The 12535-nt window shown below is 36.5% G+C and overlaps 1 protein-coding gene across 1 annotated transcript; it reads left to right on the top strand.

Annotated features, from left to right (window-relative positions):
• Positions 1-11484: 11484 nt before the first annotated feature.
• Positions 11485-12531, top strand: LOC149611137 (uncharacterized). Its single transcript, XM_089858583.1, has 2 exons — positions 11485-11818; positions 11888-12531. Exons 1-2 carry the CDS (start codon positions 11528-11530, stop codon positions 12263-12265), a joined length of 669 nt encoding a protein of 222 aa, XP_089714709.1. The 5' UTR covers positions 11485-11527; the 3' UTR covers positions 12266-12531.
• Positions 12532-12535: the final 4 nt, after the last annotated feature.

The following is a 12535-nucleotide window of genomic DNA, read 5'->3' as shown; positions in this document are numbered from 1 at the left end:
CCTTGGTTTTCGTTCCAAATCTTCCGTTGGCTGGGATCTTCGTCGAAAAGAAAAATGGCGATATGGTGGACGTAGAAACACGTTGCAATTCTTATATTGAAGATACAGGGAATAAATTTGTCCAAACCGTTTTAATTTAACCACGGAATTCTCACTCACACATATCACAACAAAACATCATTGACGATCGTTTAAATGTTTTATAGAAAACTAGAAACGCTATTAAAAGAAAACTTCTTAGCCAAGGCTTAATTTACACCGTTCCGACAGAAGCAGACGTGAGCCATTTTCGCTCCCAAAATCACAAGATAAAAATAGTGCTAAACCGGAATATGGGAAATTAATGCGCGTGGGCGCTAAAAAATGGGGTAACTATTTCTTTGGGAGTTAAGCGGTGTATGAACCCGCTGAGCTTTACGGCGAAACTTTGTTGTTACGGGCATTTTAACCAGTTTCGTACTTCGGGTTATTATGAACTCCTGATAGAACTAATATTTTATATCATCTTATAGATCATAGTTACTGTTTCTCTGGTCAGGTATCATTGACTGATATTATCCAAGACCATAGAAATGAACTTTTCCATCTTCGTGCGAGCTTAGAAAGTATGGAGAAGTTACAGAAAACCTGGCAAGATTTGTCTACAGAGAATTTAAACTTGAAAGAGGAGTTGCAACGTCTTAAAGAGGAAGTGAAAGAAACTAACCTTTTGAAAACAGAAATTGCTGTGTTAAAAGAAATGAATACTTCTATAAAGATGGAAAACTTAAAACACAGAAGTAAAATTAACATCTTGGAAAAGTCGTGTAAGGATTCAAGCCGGTTTTCTCTTAAACATGTGTCTCATTCATCGGCAATGATAAAATTTTACACTGGCTGTGATGATTTAGAAGGTTTCAATGACCTTTACGAATTTTTTAAGCCAGATTTGGAAAATCTGACACTCTATAATGGTTAAAGAGGATATAAATGCAAACTAGGATGGAATAATTTTAACCTCAAAGGCCTGCCAATGATGTTAGCTTTCAAAGAGCAGTTATTTTTGGTTCTTTGCCGTCTAAAAGTAGGCCTTTAGAAGAATAGAAAGCTTATCATTTTCAAATTTCGCTAAAAACAGTCCATAATCTGCGTACTACTTGGATCGACTTACTAGACCGTAGGTTATCGAATCTAAAATCTTCGTTAACATATTAATAAAATTTTGAGGCTGTAATCCTGGCTTTCTGTTTACCTTTCCATAGGAGGCAATTTAATTGCTCTCGATTATCACTTTCTAATACTATGGCTGTATTCAAAACATGTTTCATATTGTCGGGTGCTAGTGACATGGCTCTCTCTAGAATTGGTTTGACACTTCGGTCTATTTCAAGCAACCTGAGAGAAAATGGGGTCTGCACGACAAAGTGCTCTTGAGTAGGGTGAAAATTGTGATCTGTAGTTGGTGCGCTTTCATTCCTTGCCAATAAACGAATAGCTGGAGCAAAATTGTATTCTTGTTGAATTTTACGCAACATCGAGCGCTTTTTGCCAGTTTCTAATTTCTCGACAGTTTTTAATCCTCTCCTGCATAATATTTACATCTTTGTCATTTCCTTGATTACCTAATCAGTTGAACTCTTGTTGTTTCTTGCATCTTTCCCAAAGCACGTCGCTACTCTTTCCTGGGGTGTGACGTATGAAATCGAGCTTATTAAAACTTCTTTTAAGCAAGACTTTATGATCACTTGGGGCACTCCATGTTCTAGACTTATGCGTGCAGGCTTGATCATCCAAAAGGAATAGTTTACCCTCAAGTTAACAGTTCAAAATAAACCATAAAACTGCACCAACGTGTTCACACGCTCCTTCTTCCCCAGCTTTACAGCCATACCAAGCTGATTTTTCTAGTCTCGTGTCGGTATTCATTATTATTGCAACGTTTTATTTCGAGCTGATAGTAAACGATCCTTTAATTTTACTTTTAATATAAACTGAACCCTTTATGTATCCGTTAGTCAGGATAATTATATAATGATTAGGAATAATGAATAGCAACTAGATGAATAACAATAAGAAAGTAAAATTTCAATGTTCACTACAAAAATAAGTACACGTTTTACTACATAACGATCCGGAACGAGTGATGGATGCCTCCGTTCCTCACGTGTGAACAGCCCCAAAAACCAAAACCGTGGTAAAACGAGAAGCATAAGGGTCCCTCGAAAGATGCGGCGCGTATCGCCATCTATCCTAGGGAAAAAAGCTAGCACTCGGCCGCCCTGTTATTTATAACCCCGGTTAAAATTGGAAACAAAAATCGACCGTTGGCTCAAATATTTTAGAAAATCGCAAAATAAAAGTTATAAAAATAACAACTTTAAACTATAAGTACGTTAAATTCATTTTAAATTTTTTGTATGTAATCGTTCAAATATTTAGGCTTCTTCCTTCTGCTGTGACGAGGGAAAGCGGAATCATCATCTGGGTCAACGCAAAGGAAGCTTTGTTTTTCGGTATTCCCGTTGTCTTCGCCCGTAGGTGGATCTTCGACGTGATCCAACTCAAGATCATCTCCATCAGAATTCGTTTCCTTGTCGTTATTATAATTTGATAAAAAACCTCTTAATTTTTCAAAAAACCTCTTGATTTTGCAACAATGTAAGCGGATAACATTGCCAACTTTCAAATCCGGGTAAGCTTTTGATCCGATTGTTAAGGAAATAATTGTGAAACTATTGGTATCATCCGTAATTTCATACGTTCCAAATAGTCTTTCAATATTGAACTTTATCGTACAGTAGCACAGTTCCGCCTTGATAAATTCAAAGATGTTAACATATTTTGCTTTGCGATCGCCTAACACCGGGTCAACCAGTATAATAATTGAGAAACTTAAAAGATAAAGCGTTTTAGCTCCTACTGAATAAGGTACTCTATATCATAGTGTTATAGAACATTTAATGGGCTAATGAAATTTTCAATTCTGTTAGGCTTACGGTTAGGGTAACATTAGACTCTCTTTGTCTCTGCAATAGGCTTAGTGAAGGGCCTATTTGTTAAACAAATTCAGTTTCTTCATTATCTTTTACACGGGTCAACAAGTAAAGTTGAAGAGCAAACGTGGCTGGGGAAGCAATTACTGGAAATTGTTAAATCATCCTACATTAAGACATTTGGTATAAAAAATACTCTTTTATATTTTGTACAACCTATGAATGAACTTCAGAATGGTGTAGATTTGGGGCTTAAAATGGAAAGAAAAAATTTAATTGACCTTTTACCTGGTACACCAACAGATACTCTTGCTTCAAACCGGTTTTGGGCTTTTAAAGAGGGGGTTGGATTCGCTCATAAATGTTGCCCAACATTAAAGCGAAGATCAATTTAGTTTGCGTACAACAGAAGATTTGATATAAAGGGTACTGACTTAAGTATTGCGACCCATGACCCTATGAATGTTTTGTTAGAAGGCGTTGCCCTTGTTGAAATAAAAGCTGTTTTGAGTTTTTTCATTTCTGAACCCAAATTGTTTACGATACAATGTTTAAATCAAGCCCTGATTAATTTTAAATACTATTATCTTGAAAATAGAAACACATCACCAACAATTGAAAGTTCTATCTTGAAATCTGAAGGATCTTTAAAAATATTCGCAGCTTCGTGTCAAACTCTAATATAAATCTTGCCATTTTTTAACAATTTGGCATTTTTAATAAGCCTCGGTTTCCTCCCAACAGACGTTGATTTAGGTTGAACAGAGTCAGTGGGGCAGCAGTCGATGGAAGCGGAAGCTGGCGGCAGAGAGAATTTTTAAATTCTCTCTGCTGGCGGTAGTAAACGACGTCACTCGCGCCTGCGCGTTAGCTAAAATTGCGGAACGGAGATAAAAATTCCTACCCCCACTTTCTTCCCCATTTGCCACTGTATGACGGTTTTTTAGCATTAGATCAACACTCCCTCTAACGTTCCTTACTCCCTGCTAAGACGACAATCTTTATAATAATCATTTAATAAAACATTTCTGGATATACAAACCATCAAATGTTATAGTACAGTCATTTTAGCTCAAAAACAGAGGGAACCCGCAACCAATTGAAACAAAGCTGAAAATTTCAGATCTTATAGATTTTTGGGCGCTCTTTAACGTGGTGTGGTCTCCCACACTCTCCCATAGGAGGAATTTCCGCCATATTGGAAAATGGTGGACAAAATCGAGAAAACGTATAATAACTCCGGTTCTACTTAACCGATTAACACGTAGTTAGGCTTCAATTGTAGATCACCTTCAACCACATGGTTCACCTCTTAAGATATTTTGTCCTACAACTAACCGGAAGTTCAAAATCTGACTTTGAAGATTAGCCGCTTATAAAAATGGGAATTTAAAACATTTTATGGTTTCTATATTCTGAATACATTTCCAAAATCGAGAAAAAGTTTAATAACTCTGGTTCTACTAACCCGATTAACAAGTTATAAGGCTTCAATTGTAGATTACTTTCAAACACATAATTTATCCTAAAGATATGTTGTCCAACAACTAACCGGAAGTTCACAATCCAGCCCGGAAGGTAAGGCAAATCTAATTTTCGAGAATTTCGAATCGGTTTCAAGCGAAATAAATGCAAAACCTAAAATATATTATTCCAATTATATTTTTACCTCTTTAAGTGACCATGACGTGACGGAGAGGTATTATACTGGACGTAGATGGGGGGGGGGTGTCTGTCTGTATGTGTCGGTCACCGCGTTCGCAGTTGGCAAATCGGAGCAAACGTGTTCGCAGTATAATTTTTGGCTTCTACTCCCAACGTTAGGATCAAGAAGTGCGTGGCGATAGGGTAACGAGAAACGTCTAGCCTCCCAATTGCAGGGCTTCAACGAAAGGTTCATGCAATTGCGGATTTCTTATCATTTATTGTGAATCAATCGCCTTATATACCCTAAATTTCCAAAAATTGTTAAAGAGGCATACGCTAGAATTCAAACGTCAACAATAGCTATGTTTAAAATTATTTTAGGAATTAAGTTTCTTAAAACGACTTCAGTAGAATTACGTTAAACTACTGACGACTAAAGTAATTAATATCAATTATATTTTCTTAATTATTTAAGAATAACCTCTTAATTGCGTCTCGTATCGGAGAGCTTTATTTTGGTTTACCAACTTGTATATTAGTATATTTATCAATATTGGTTATGCTTAAAATTAATCATAGTCCTCTACTTGAGGTTGAGCCTCAAAATCTCTATGTTTATTTGAACAATATACTCCCTTGCATTGTCTACAAATTGAAGAACAGACTGGACCAGTTTTACCGCATTCACATTTCAAGTCACAGACTTCCTTGCATTTACGAGGGATCATCTGCAGAAGCTCAGCTGGAGCAGGTTGTAGAGTGGTAACGATTGGTTTGAGTTCAGATCCTACCTGTCTCCAACCCCATTCTCTAGCATTTAGGCTGCTTCCAAACCACGTTTGAACTTGGTGATAAACTCTGTTTGAATGCTGCTTTGCTGCCGCACTTGTTGGTGGAAGAGAAGCTAATTCAAAAGCTCAATTCCATAATCTTCATTTAAAGTATACACTTGGTTTTGTCAACTTTGTTTCACACGCTTTAACTCAACTTTAGCCGTATTGACAAGTGTGGGCGAACAATGGTATATATTAAAACATTAAGTTTTATGATGGTACAAAGGCTGTTTTACCCTCTCCCGTACTATACATTATAGCTCTTGTCAGAAAAGAAGCAAAATTTTTTAATAATAGGAACTATATGTTTAAATTTGGAAACTTATTCTGAAAATAGAAACCATAAATGCTTTAAATCCCCATTTTTTATATGAGGCTAATCTTCAGGGTCAGATTGTGAACTTCCGGTTAGCTGTCGGGCAAACTATCTTAAGAGATGAATTATGTGGTTGAAGGTGATCTACAATTGAAGCCTAATTACGTGTTAATCGGTTAAGTAGAACCGGAGTTATTAAACCTTTTTTTCGATTTTGTCCGCCATTTTCCAATATGGCGGAAATTCCTCCAATGGGAGAGTGAGGGAGACCAGACCACGTTAAAGAACGCCCAAACATCTATAAGATCTGAAATTAGCAGCTTTGTTTCAATTATATAAAAAAGGACTTGGTTTGCCCAAGCCTAAAAAACAAAACGATAAGAGTTTTTTCCAGTTGACTGAAGCGCGGATATTTTATTTTTCTATATAATTTTAAAGACAATCCGTATTTTACTACTCTTTAGAATTTAATTCAATCTCCTGATTTTACTGGTAATGGATTTATTTCCTATAAATTAATTGAAATAAAAAATTACTTATCTCAGATTTTTCATGATAAAATTTTACGAAAATGGAATTGTTGAAAAATCTGAGATAAGTAATTTTTTATTTCAATTAATTTATAGGAAATAAATCTATTACCAGTAAAATCAGGAGATTGAATTAAATTCTAAAGAGTAGTAAAATACGGATTGTCTTTAAAATTATATAGAAAAATAAAATATCCGCGCTTCAGTCAACTGGAAAAAACTCTTATCGTTTTGTTTTTTAGGCTTGGGCAAACCAAGTCCTTTTTTATATAATATCTGTTCCTTCAGTCTGCATTTGTATTAATCTATTACAAAACAATTTTTTGCCTGAAATGCGAAATTTTTCACTTCTAGGACGAGGTTAAAAATGGTTCTACACTTCTACTAATTCTTATAAGATACGGCTCACAATTCGTTTTAGAACCCGAGCTTTATAGTCAACTTCAAAACCTACATCCTGCCACGATTTTTAAACTATCAAATCCGTATCTTTTACAGTCCACTCTACGATTACAATTATCCATGACATTGCGTTCACTGCCCTTGTACGTTTACAGTGAGTGGCACCGTGGCCAGTTATTTTAATTAAAATACCTAGGCCACAGGTCCAGTTTTAAAAAAATCCTTATTTCCAACACTGATCCATCTATCCTTATGCCTTACCATGAGTGAATCATATACTAGCTCCCTATAAGTTACTCAGCCACACTGGCCTAATGTATCCAGCATTTTCTTCTTCGCGCCAAAAAGTATTACCTATATGCGACCCCCAGTGAGAGAAAATAACACTAATCTCGGCGGTTACGTATTTCCGGAAAAGGGGATCAACCAATGAAACTTCGAACTGAAAGGTAGTTAGTATAAGCAGTTGTGATTGTTTGCGGACGGTTCAGACTTCAGAGTCGTATTTTATCTTTGAAATTATTTTAACGGGTTAGAGTTGGCGCAATAGGAAGTTTTATTTTTTTCGCATTAAAATGGCAGAATTTTGGATGTTTTTTGACAAAGCCCAAATGAAAGAAACTCATTTAAATTCAGAGCGTTGCCTACGGAATTAAAGGGCTCCTTCGGACCCTTAGACACATGGCCCCGCGGATTTCCGAACCCCCCTACCTAGCCAGAGAGAGGGAGAGTACTGAGGAAGATCGTCTATGAAGAGGGGATGGAAATCCGCGGGACCATGTGTCTAAGGGTCCGAAGGAGCCCTTTAAAATTTTTATTCCGTAGGCAACGTTCAGATTTCAGAGGCAGAGCTAAACAACAACTTAATAGTCATCTCGAAAACCTTACTAAACTTTATAATAACGCGTCTAAAGAACTAATAGAAAAACTTAAAGAAAGGCCCAACCCATTTTTAGGGAAGCCTGTTGTGAAACCCAAATTATTTTTAAATAAGCAAAAGAATGAATGTGACGCAAAGAAACCAAAACCTCCAAAACCGTAAATACCATTTGGAACTATTTCACTTTCAAGTTCTCGATATATTAATTTCAAAGCCCTAAGAGAGGGCGCCGTCTACTATCACTTTCACCCGCCTCCCCTCCTCTCGACTATTCGGAAGAAAATGCTGGATACATTAGGCCAGTGTGACTGAGTAACTTATAGGGAGCTAGGATATGATTCACTCATGGCCTTACTGAAGGCTAGAGTGAAATATCCATGAAGCGTGAGCTTCTATTATAAATCCATGGCCTAAGTAAGGCAACTTAAGCCTTGGTCGAAACTAACATCTAAAATATAAATTAAAAAGGTATCTTAAGTATAGAATTTCAACCGAGACACATAATTAAACGAAAAATAGACCCGCCAGAGAAATTTTTAATAAATATGGTGTTATATTTATTGAAAAATATCAAGTTAAAGTTTCAAGGCGGTGAAATGGCAAATTAGCGTCGTCTACTGTAGAGTAATGAACAATTAGCGTCGTCTGCTGTAGAATAATCTTTTGAGGTACTTACATTTTTAATTAAATTAACATACTTAGACTTAATTAATTTTTATGAAACTTGAAAAAGGCACATCTTGAATAGTTACTTGTTAATTTGAAAGTATTCCGAAACGTAACTTCGCTTTAGTTTTTAAATGATTCGATGTACAGGAGCACCAAAAACCCCATGTTATTCCTATGGGGAAATCGGCGAAAATCTGTGAATTTTCATTTAACATTACGGGAGGGTGTGGGATCTTATCTAGAAGGGCCTACCGGCCCTCTAGAATTTGTTGCGGGTTAAAACCTATTTTTCCTATACTATTAGGTTAGTTGTAGCTCTTTGCTCATTTACCACGCCTTGATGTGGCAAATAGTTTATACCTTGTTTTTCAATAGGGGTTTTTCAAATTCTACCTCTTCGACTATGCCTAATCTAAGCTGTTCTTGTTTTTATCAAAGAAAACGGGATGGTTCAGGAATTGTTTTACTGAAGGCTTAAATCTTTTCATTGCTAGGGCGAAGTTATTTGGTAAAATGCTCTAATCTGTTTTCCATGGAAATTTCACGATATATCTACCCCATTCGAAGGTGGTTTCCTTTTCAAATCTTTCCATCATTTCCAAGTTGTTTTGAAGCTTTGGGTTTTCTTATCTGCCAATAACTAGAGTTTCTAATTCCCATAGGGATTTATGGGTTTTTGTTACCTCCTTTTCTTCAAGGCTTATTTTCATACAAGTAATGGAATAACTTGGAGTTTCACCCCCTTTTATAGGTGATTTCCCTTGTACTACCCATGCTATTTTAGTCTCTATGGCCATGAGGTTTTTCCCTAGTCTTTCCACGCTACCCGGTACCAAGTCCCAGTAATTATCCACCCCAATCAATAGCTCAATACTAGAAGGCTCATTCGTACAATGGAAATCATCCGCTAGCTCAATTCCCTTGATTTTGAAAGTTGTCCAATCTCTGTTTCGCTCACTGACGTAACACTACGACATACATAAGGCATTTCTAGAGCTTCTGTTTGGCGGGCTTTTTGGGGTTCTCTAAGATTTTCTAAGACTAATACTACTCTTTGGCATTCTAGTGTTTTGTATTCTTCGTTTAAGAACGTATTGAATTTTATTTTTTCCGTTCCTATTATGGGCAAACCTAACTTTCAGGAAATTTTTTCTTTTATGAAAGTTCCCTGACTTCCTTGGTCTAACAAACACCTGGCTGTTGTCTTTTGTGATTCGTTTGAGGGGTTTAACACCGTTGTTTTTACAATGGATGGAGACAGGAATACCGTGTGTTCGAGGCTTTTCTTCCCCATCATTTCGATATCGATTTTTTATAAGTAAACACTTATTTGGTGACTCCACCAGCTCGAACTCTAGTTGAAACCACAAAAAAGGGTATATATACTGGGCGATGTCTGCTGCGAATTCTTCTGTTTTAAGTTAATATTTTTCAGACTCGCTCAACAGAGGTATAACGTCTAGTAAAGGATGAATAAAACTGGTTTATCATGAAGGAAACTCATCCACAAGAGAGCTTAAAGGCCTAATAAGAGAAGGGCAGAACAACTTTTCATTCCACCTTCTTCGGTTTTAGAAGCATTGGCCCATTGCAATAAGTAGTATTAATTACTGTTGTGTACGGAAACCATGCAAATCTATATAAATAATTATTGTTGTGTTTCTATCTAAAAACAGTGTACAGAGAGTTAAGTAAATCTGATGACTCTGCAACCGCATTCGCAGATCATGCTGCTAGTTTATTGAGAGACGTTCCTAGCAGCAACAACCGCCGACGATATGAAAGAGACGTTATTGACGTGTTTATAAAATGCATAGAAGATGCGAATTAAATAAATTTATTTTGCCGTTAAAAAAACATACGATGCTCGCTTAAAAATCTGGTTTATTTACTACATTCAAATTCCATTGCCACTCAACACTACCTTCTCCTTCAAAATATTTTGCATAATTGTCCCTAATGGCTGATGATTCCCTGCTGTAGTTTCTTGCGCATGTTGAATTTGGCACTTGAAACGCTTCGGCTGGATCACTTTGCAGCTTTTTATGCCATTTTCCTTTCACAACTTCTCCAGTTGTTTTATCAACAGCATCTGGGAAGTCATTTGGGCAGTAATGCTTTTGAGAACATGTTTCTAGCTCGATCATTATGTAATGCTACACAGGCTCGGATGACTTTGTCTACATTAGCTGATTTCAAAAGTAGAGGTCTTTTAAACACCCTCCAACGTGTTGCTAGAATTCCAAACGCGTTGTCGTTTCTTCTCCTTAATGTTCGAGATTAAAAGAAACGTTTTTGGTAAAATAGGTCGTCCGTGATAGACATTGATAAACATTCCTATAATCAAATAAATTACACCTTGCTCTGCTTAACCACAATCAGGCTATTCACCAGGCTTCCATCTCGAGAATATGGTTTCATAAAATTTGGTAATACCTGGAAAGCGTCATTACTGACATGAACATAAGGAGATGTTGTGTTTGTGTTTCGCAGAATGACAGCGGGTCGAAATCCAGATTTGTTTTTGACTGTATGACACTCGCTTCCAAGTAGCTACATTGTATCCCTGGAAGAACTTTCAGAGTATAGGTACAATATTTTGTAGGTGACGTGTCCGTTTCTATCCTGACTTTACCTACACGGAGTAGGTAGATATATTGGAAAATTCTTTAAGAGTTCCTTTCAAAGCGCTTATAAAAGATAAGTTTAGGGTTGAGTTATGTGACTTCGAATGCGTTTTGATCTTCCTTCAATTCAACGTCCAGTTGATCAACATCACGATTCAACTTCAAAGCAATCAATGCACAACAATTTCAAAGACAATCCATCAATCGGAAATCGAAAAACTATTCAATTTCAAAAATTATAAGAATTAAAAACATAAGCCACAAAAGGTGTGAAGAAAATCTTCGCGAATTCCTTTCCCAATTTGGAGTTGTTCAATCCAGTCCATGAATTGCAGAATAAAACGTACACAGCCATTGTAACAATGACTTTTAGTAAGGAAGACAAATTTGAAAACTGTTTTTCCGCTTTGGATGGGGTTGAGGCCAATCAAATAGACCCCCAACACTATGATAGTGATAAAGAGGACTTGAAACTCGCAGTTGTTCTCAATTAAAATTAATTCTTTTAATCAAGAATACACCACTTGAATATTACGTTTGGCGCCATAGCGGGCTCGGGGCGAACTACTAGTTATGAAGAAAACATTTGAGGGCAGTGCGCGCGCAGCGGTTAGAGCTGTGGTTTCCGGTACTGACGAAAAAAAGTTAAAAATGGCGGAGGAAGGAGGTTATTTTTGCGTGGTTCAACGGTGCAAAAACAAATCTATTAAAAATAAACGATTATCGTGGCATTCTTTCCCTACTGATGAGAGTTTATGCCAATTGTGGGTCATTAATATAATATCACATTCTGTTGAAACGGTATTAAATCGCAGTAAAAATTCGAAAGTGTGTTCGGCTCACTTCACTAAAATCGATTTTAAGCCTTTGCTCCACTATAAAAACAAGATTTTAAAACAAGGAGTCTATCCAACAGTGTTCCCATCGCTACTTGATAAAGGGGTAAGCTAATTATATAAATGATAATGGTTGTTAGTACACAGCGGTTGCGTTAATTGTATTCAACTTAAGGCGCCATCAACGGGAAAAATCTTGACGCCTATCGCTGATGTCACTGAAAATGACGAGGCAGGAAAAGACATTGGTTATGAAGAACTTCAAAAAAATCCAGAAGCATCTGGAGAGATTACTCAAACAACGACGATAAGTAAAGATTCGCCAGGTGAATCAGAAGCAATATCAGTCACACAACTTGTCACTAAACTGGCCAATAAATTAGCAACACCTAATGAATGCAGTTCCGCTAAAATCGATAAAAATATTTCTTTGGAGCCGAGTGTTAGTCAGGAGGGATGCAACTGTGGTAATGCAAATAAGGTTAAAGAATTAGAAGAAACGGTGTCACAATTAAAATTAAAATTAGCTGAAATAGATAAAGAAATAGATTAATTAAGACACGGAAAGCTTGAGATTGATTTAAAAAATTTGAAATCAAAGTCTGAGAAGTTGGAATCTGAACTTAAAGAAAGTAAAATCAAAGTCGAAAGTTTGAATGAAAATAAGGAAAAATGGAAATTTTACGCTGAGAAGCTGAGAAAGCAACTGTTAAATATATCATTTATAAAAGGAAATCCGGAGGTCTGTGCTTTCGACACTGGTTTCATAAATTATGGAACTTTGGAGTCATTTCTGACTTACCTAAAGAAGAAAGCCAAAGTC

Source organism: Phalangium opilio, unplaced genomic scaffold (assembly GCF_054372755.1).
Source record: "Phalangium opilio isolate 3A_F unplaced genomic scaffold, DU_Popi_V2 ptg000246l_1, whole genome shotgun sequence".
NCBI classification, from domain to species: Eukaryota; Metazoa; Arthropoda; class Arachnida; order Opiliones; family Phalangiidae; genus Phalangium; species Phalangium opilio.
The sequence above is the reverse complement of the archived record's forward strand: the minus strand, read 5'-3'. Positions and strand labels throughout refer to the sequence as shown.

Coding starts and splice junctions, on each gene's coding strand:
- LOC149611137 (XM_089858583.1), top strand. CDS start 11,528: ATGGCGGAGGAAGGAGGTTATTTTTGCGTGGTTCAACGGTGCAAAAAC. Junction 11,819..11,887: donor CATCGCTACTTGATAAAGGG/GTAAGCTAATTA, acceptor ATTCAACTTAAG/GCGCCATCAACGGGAAAAAT.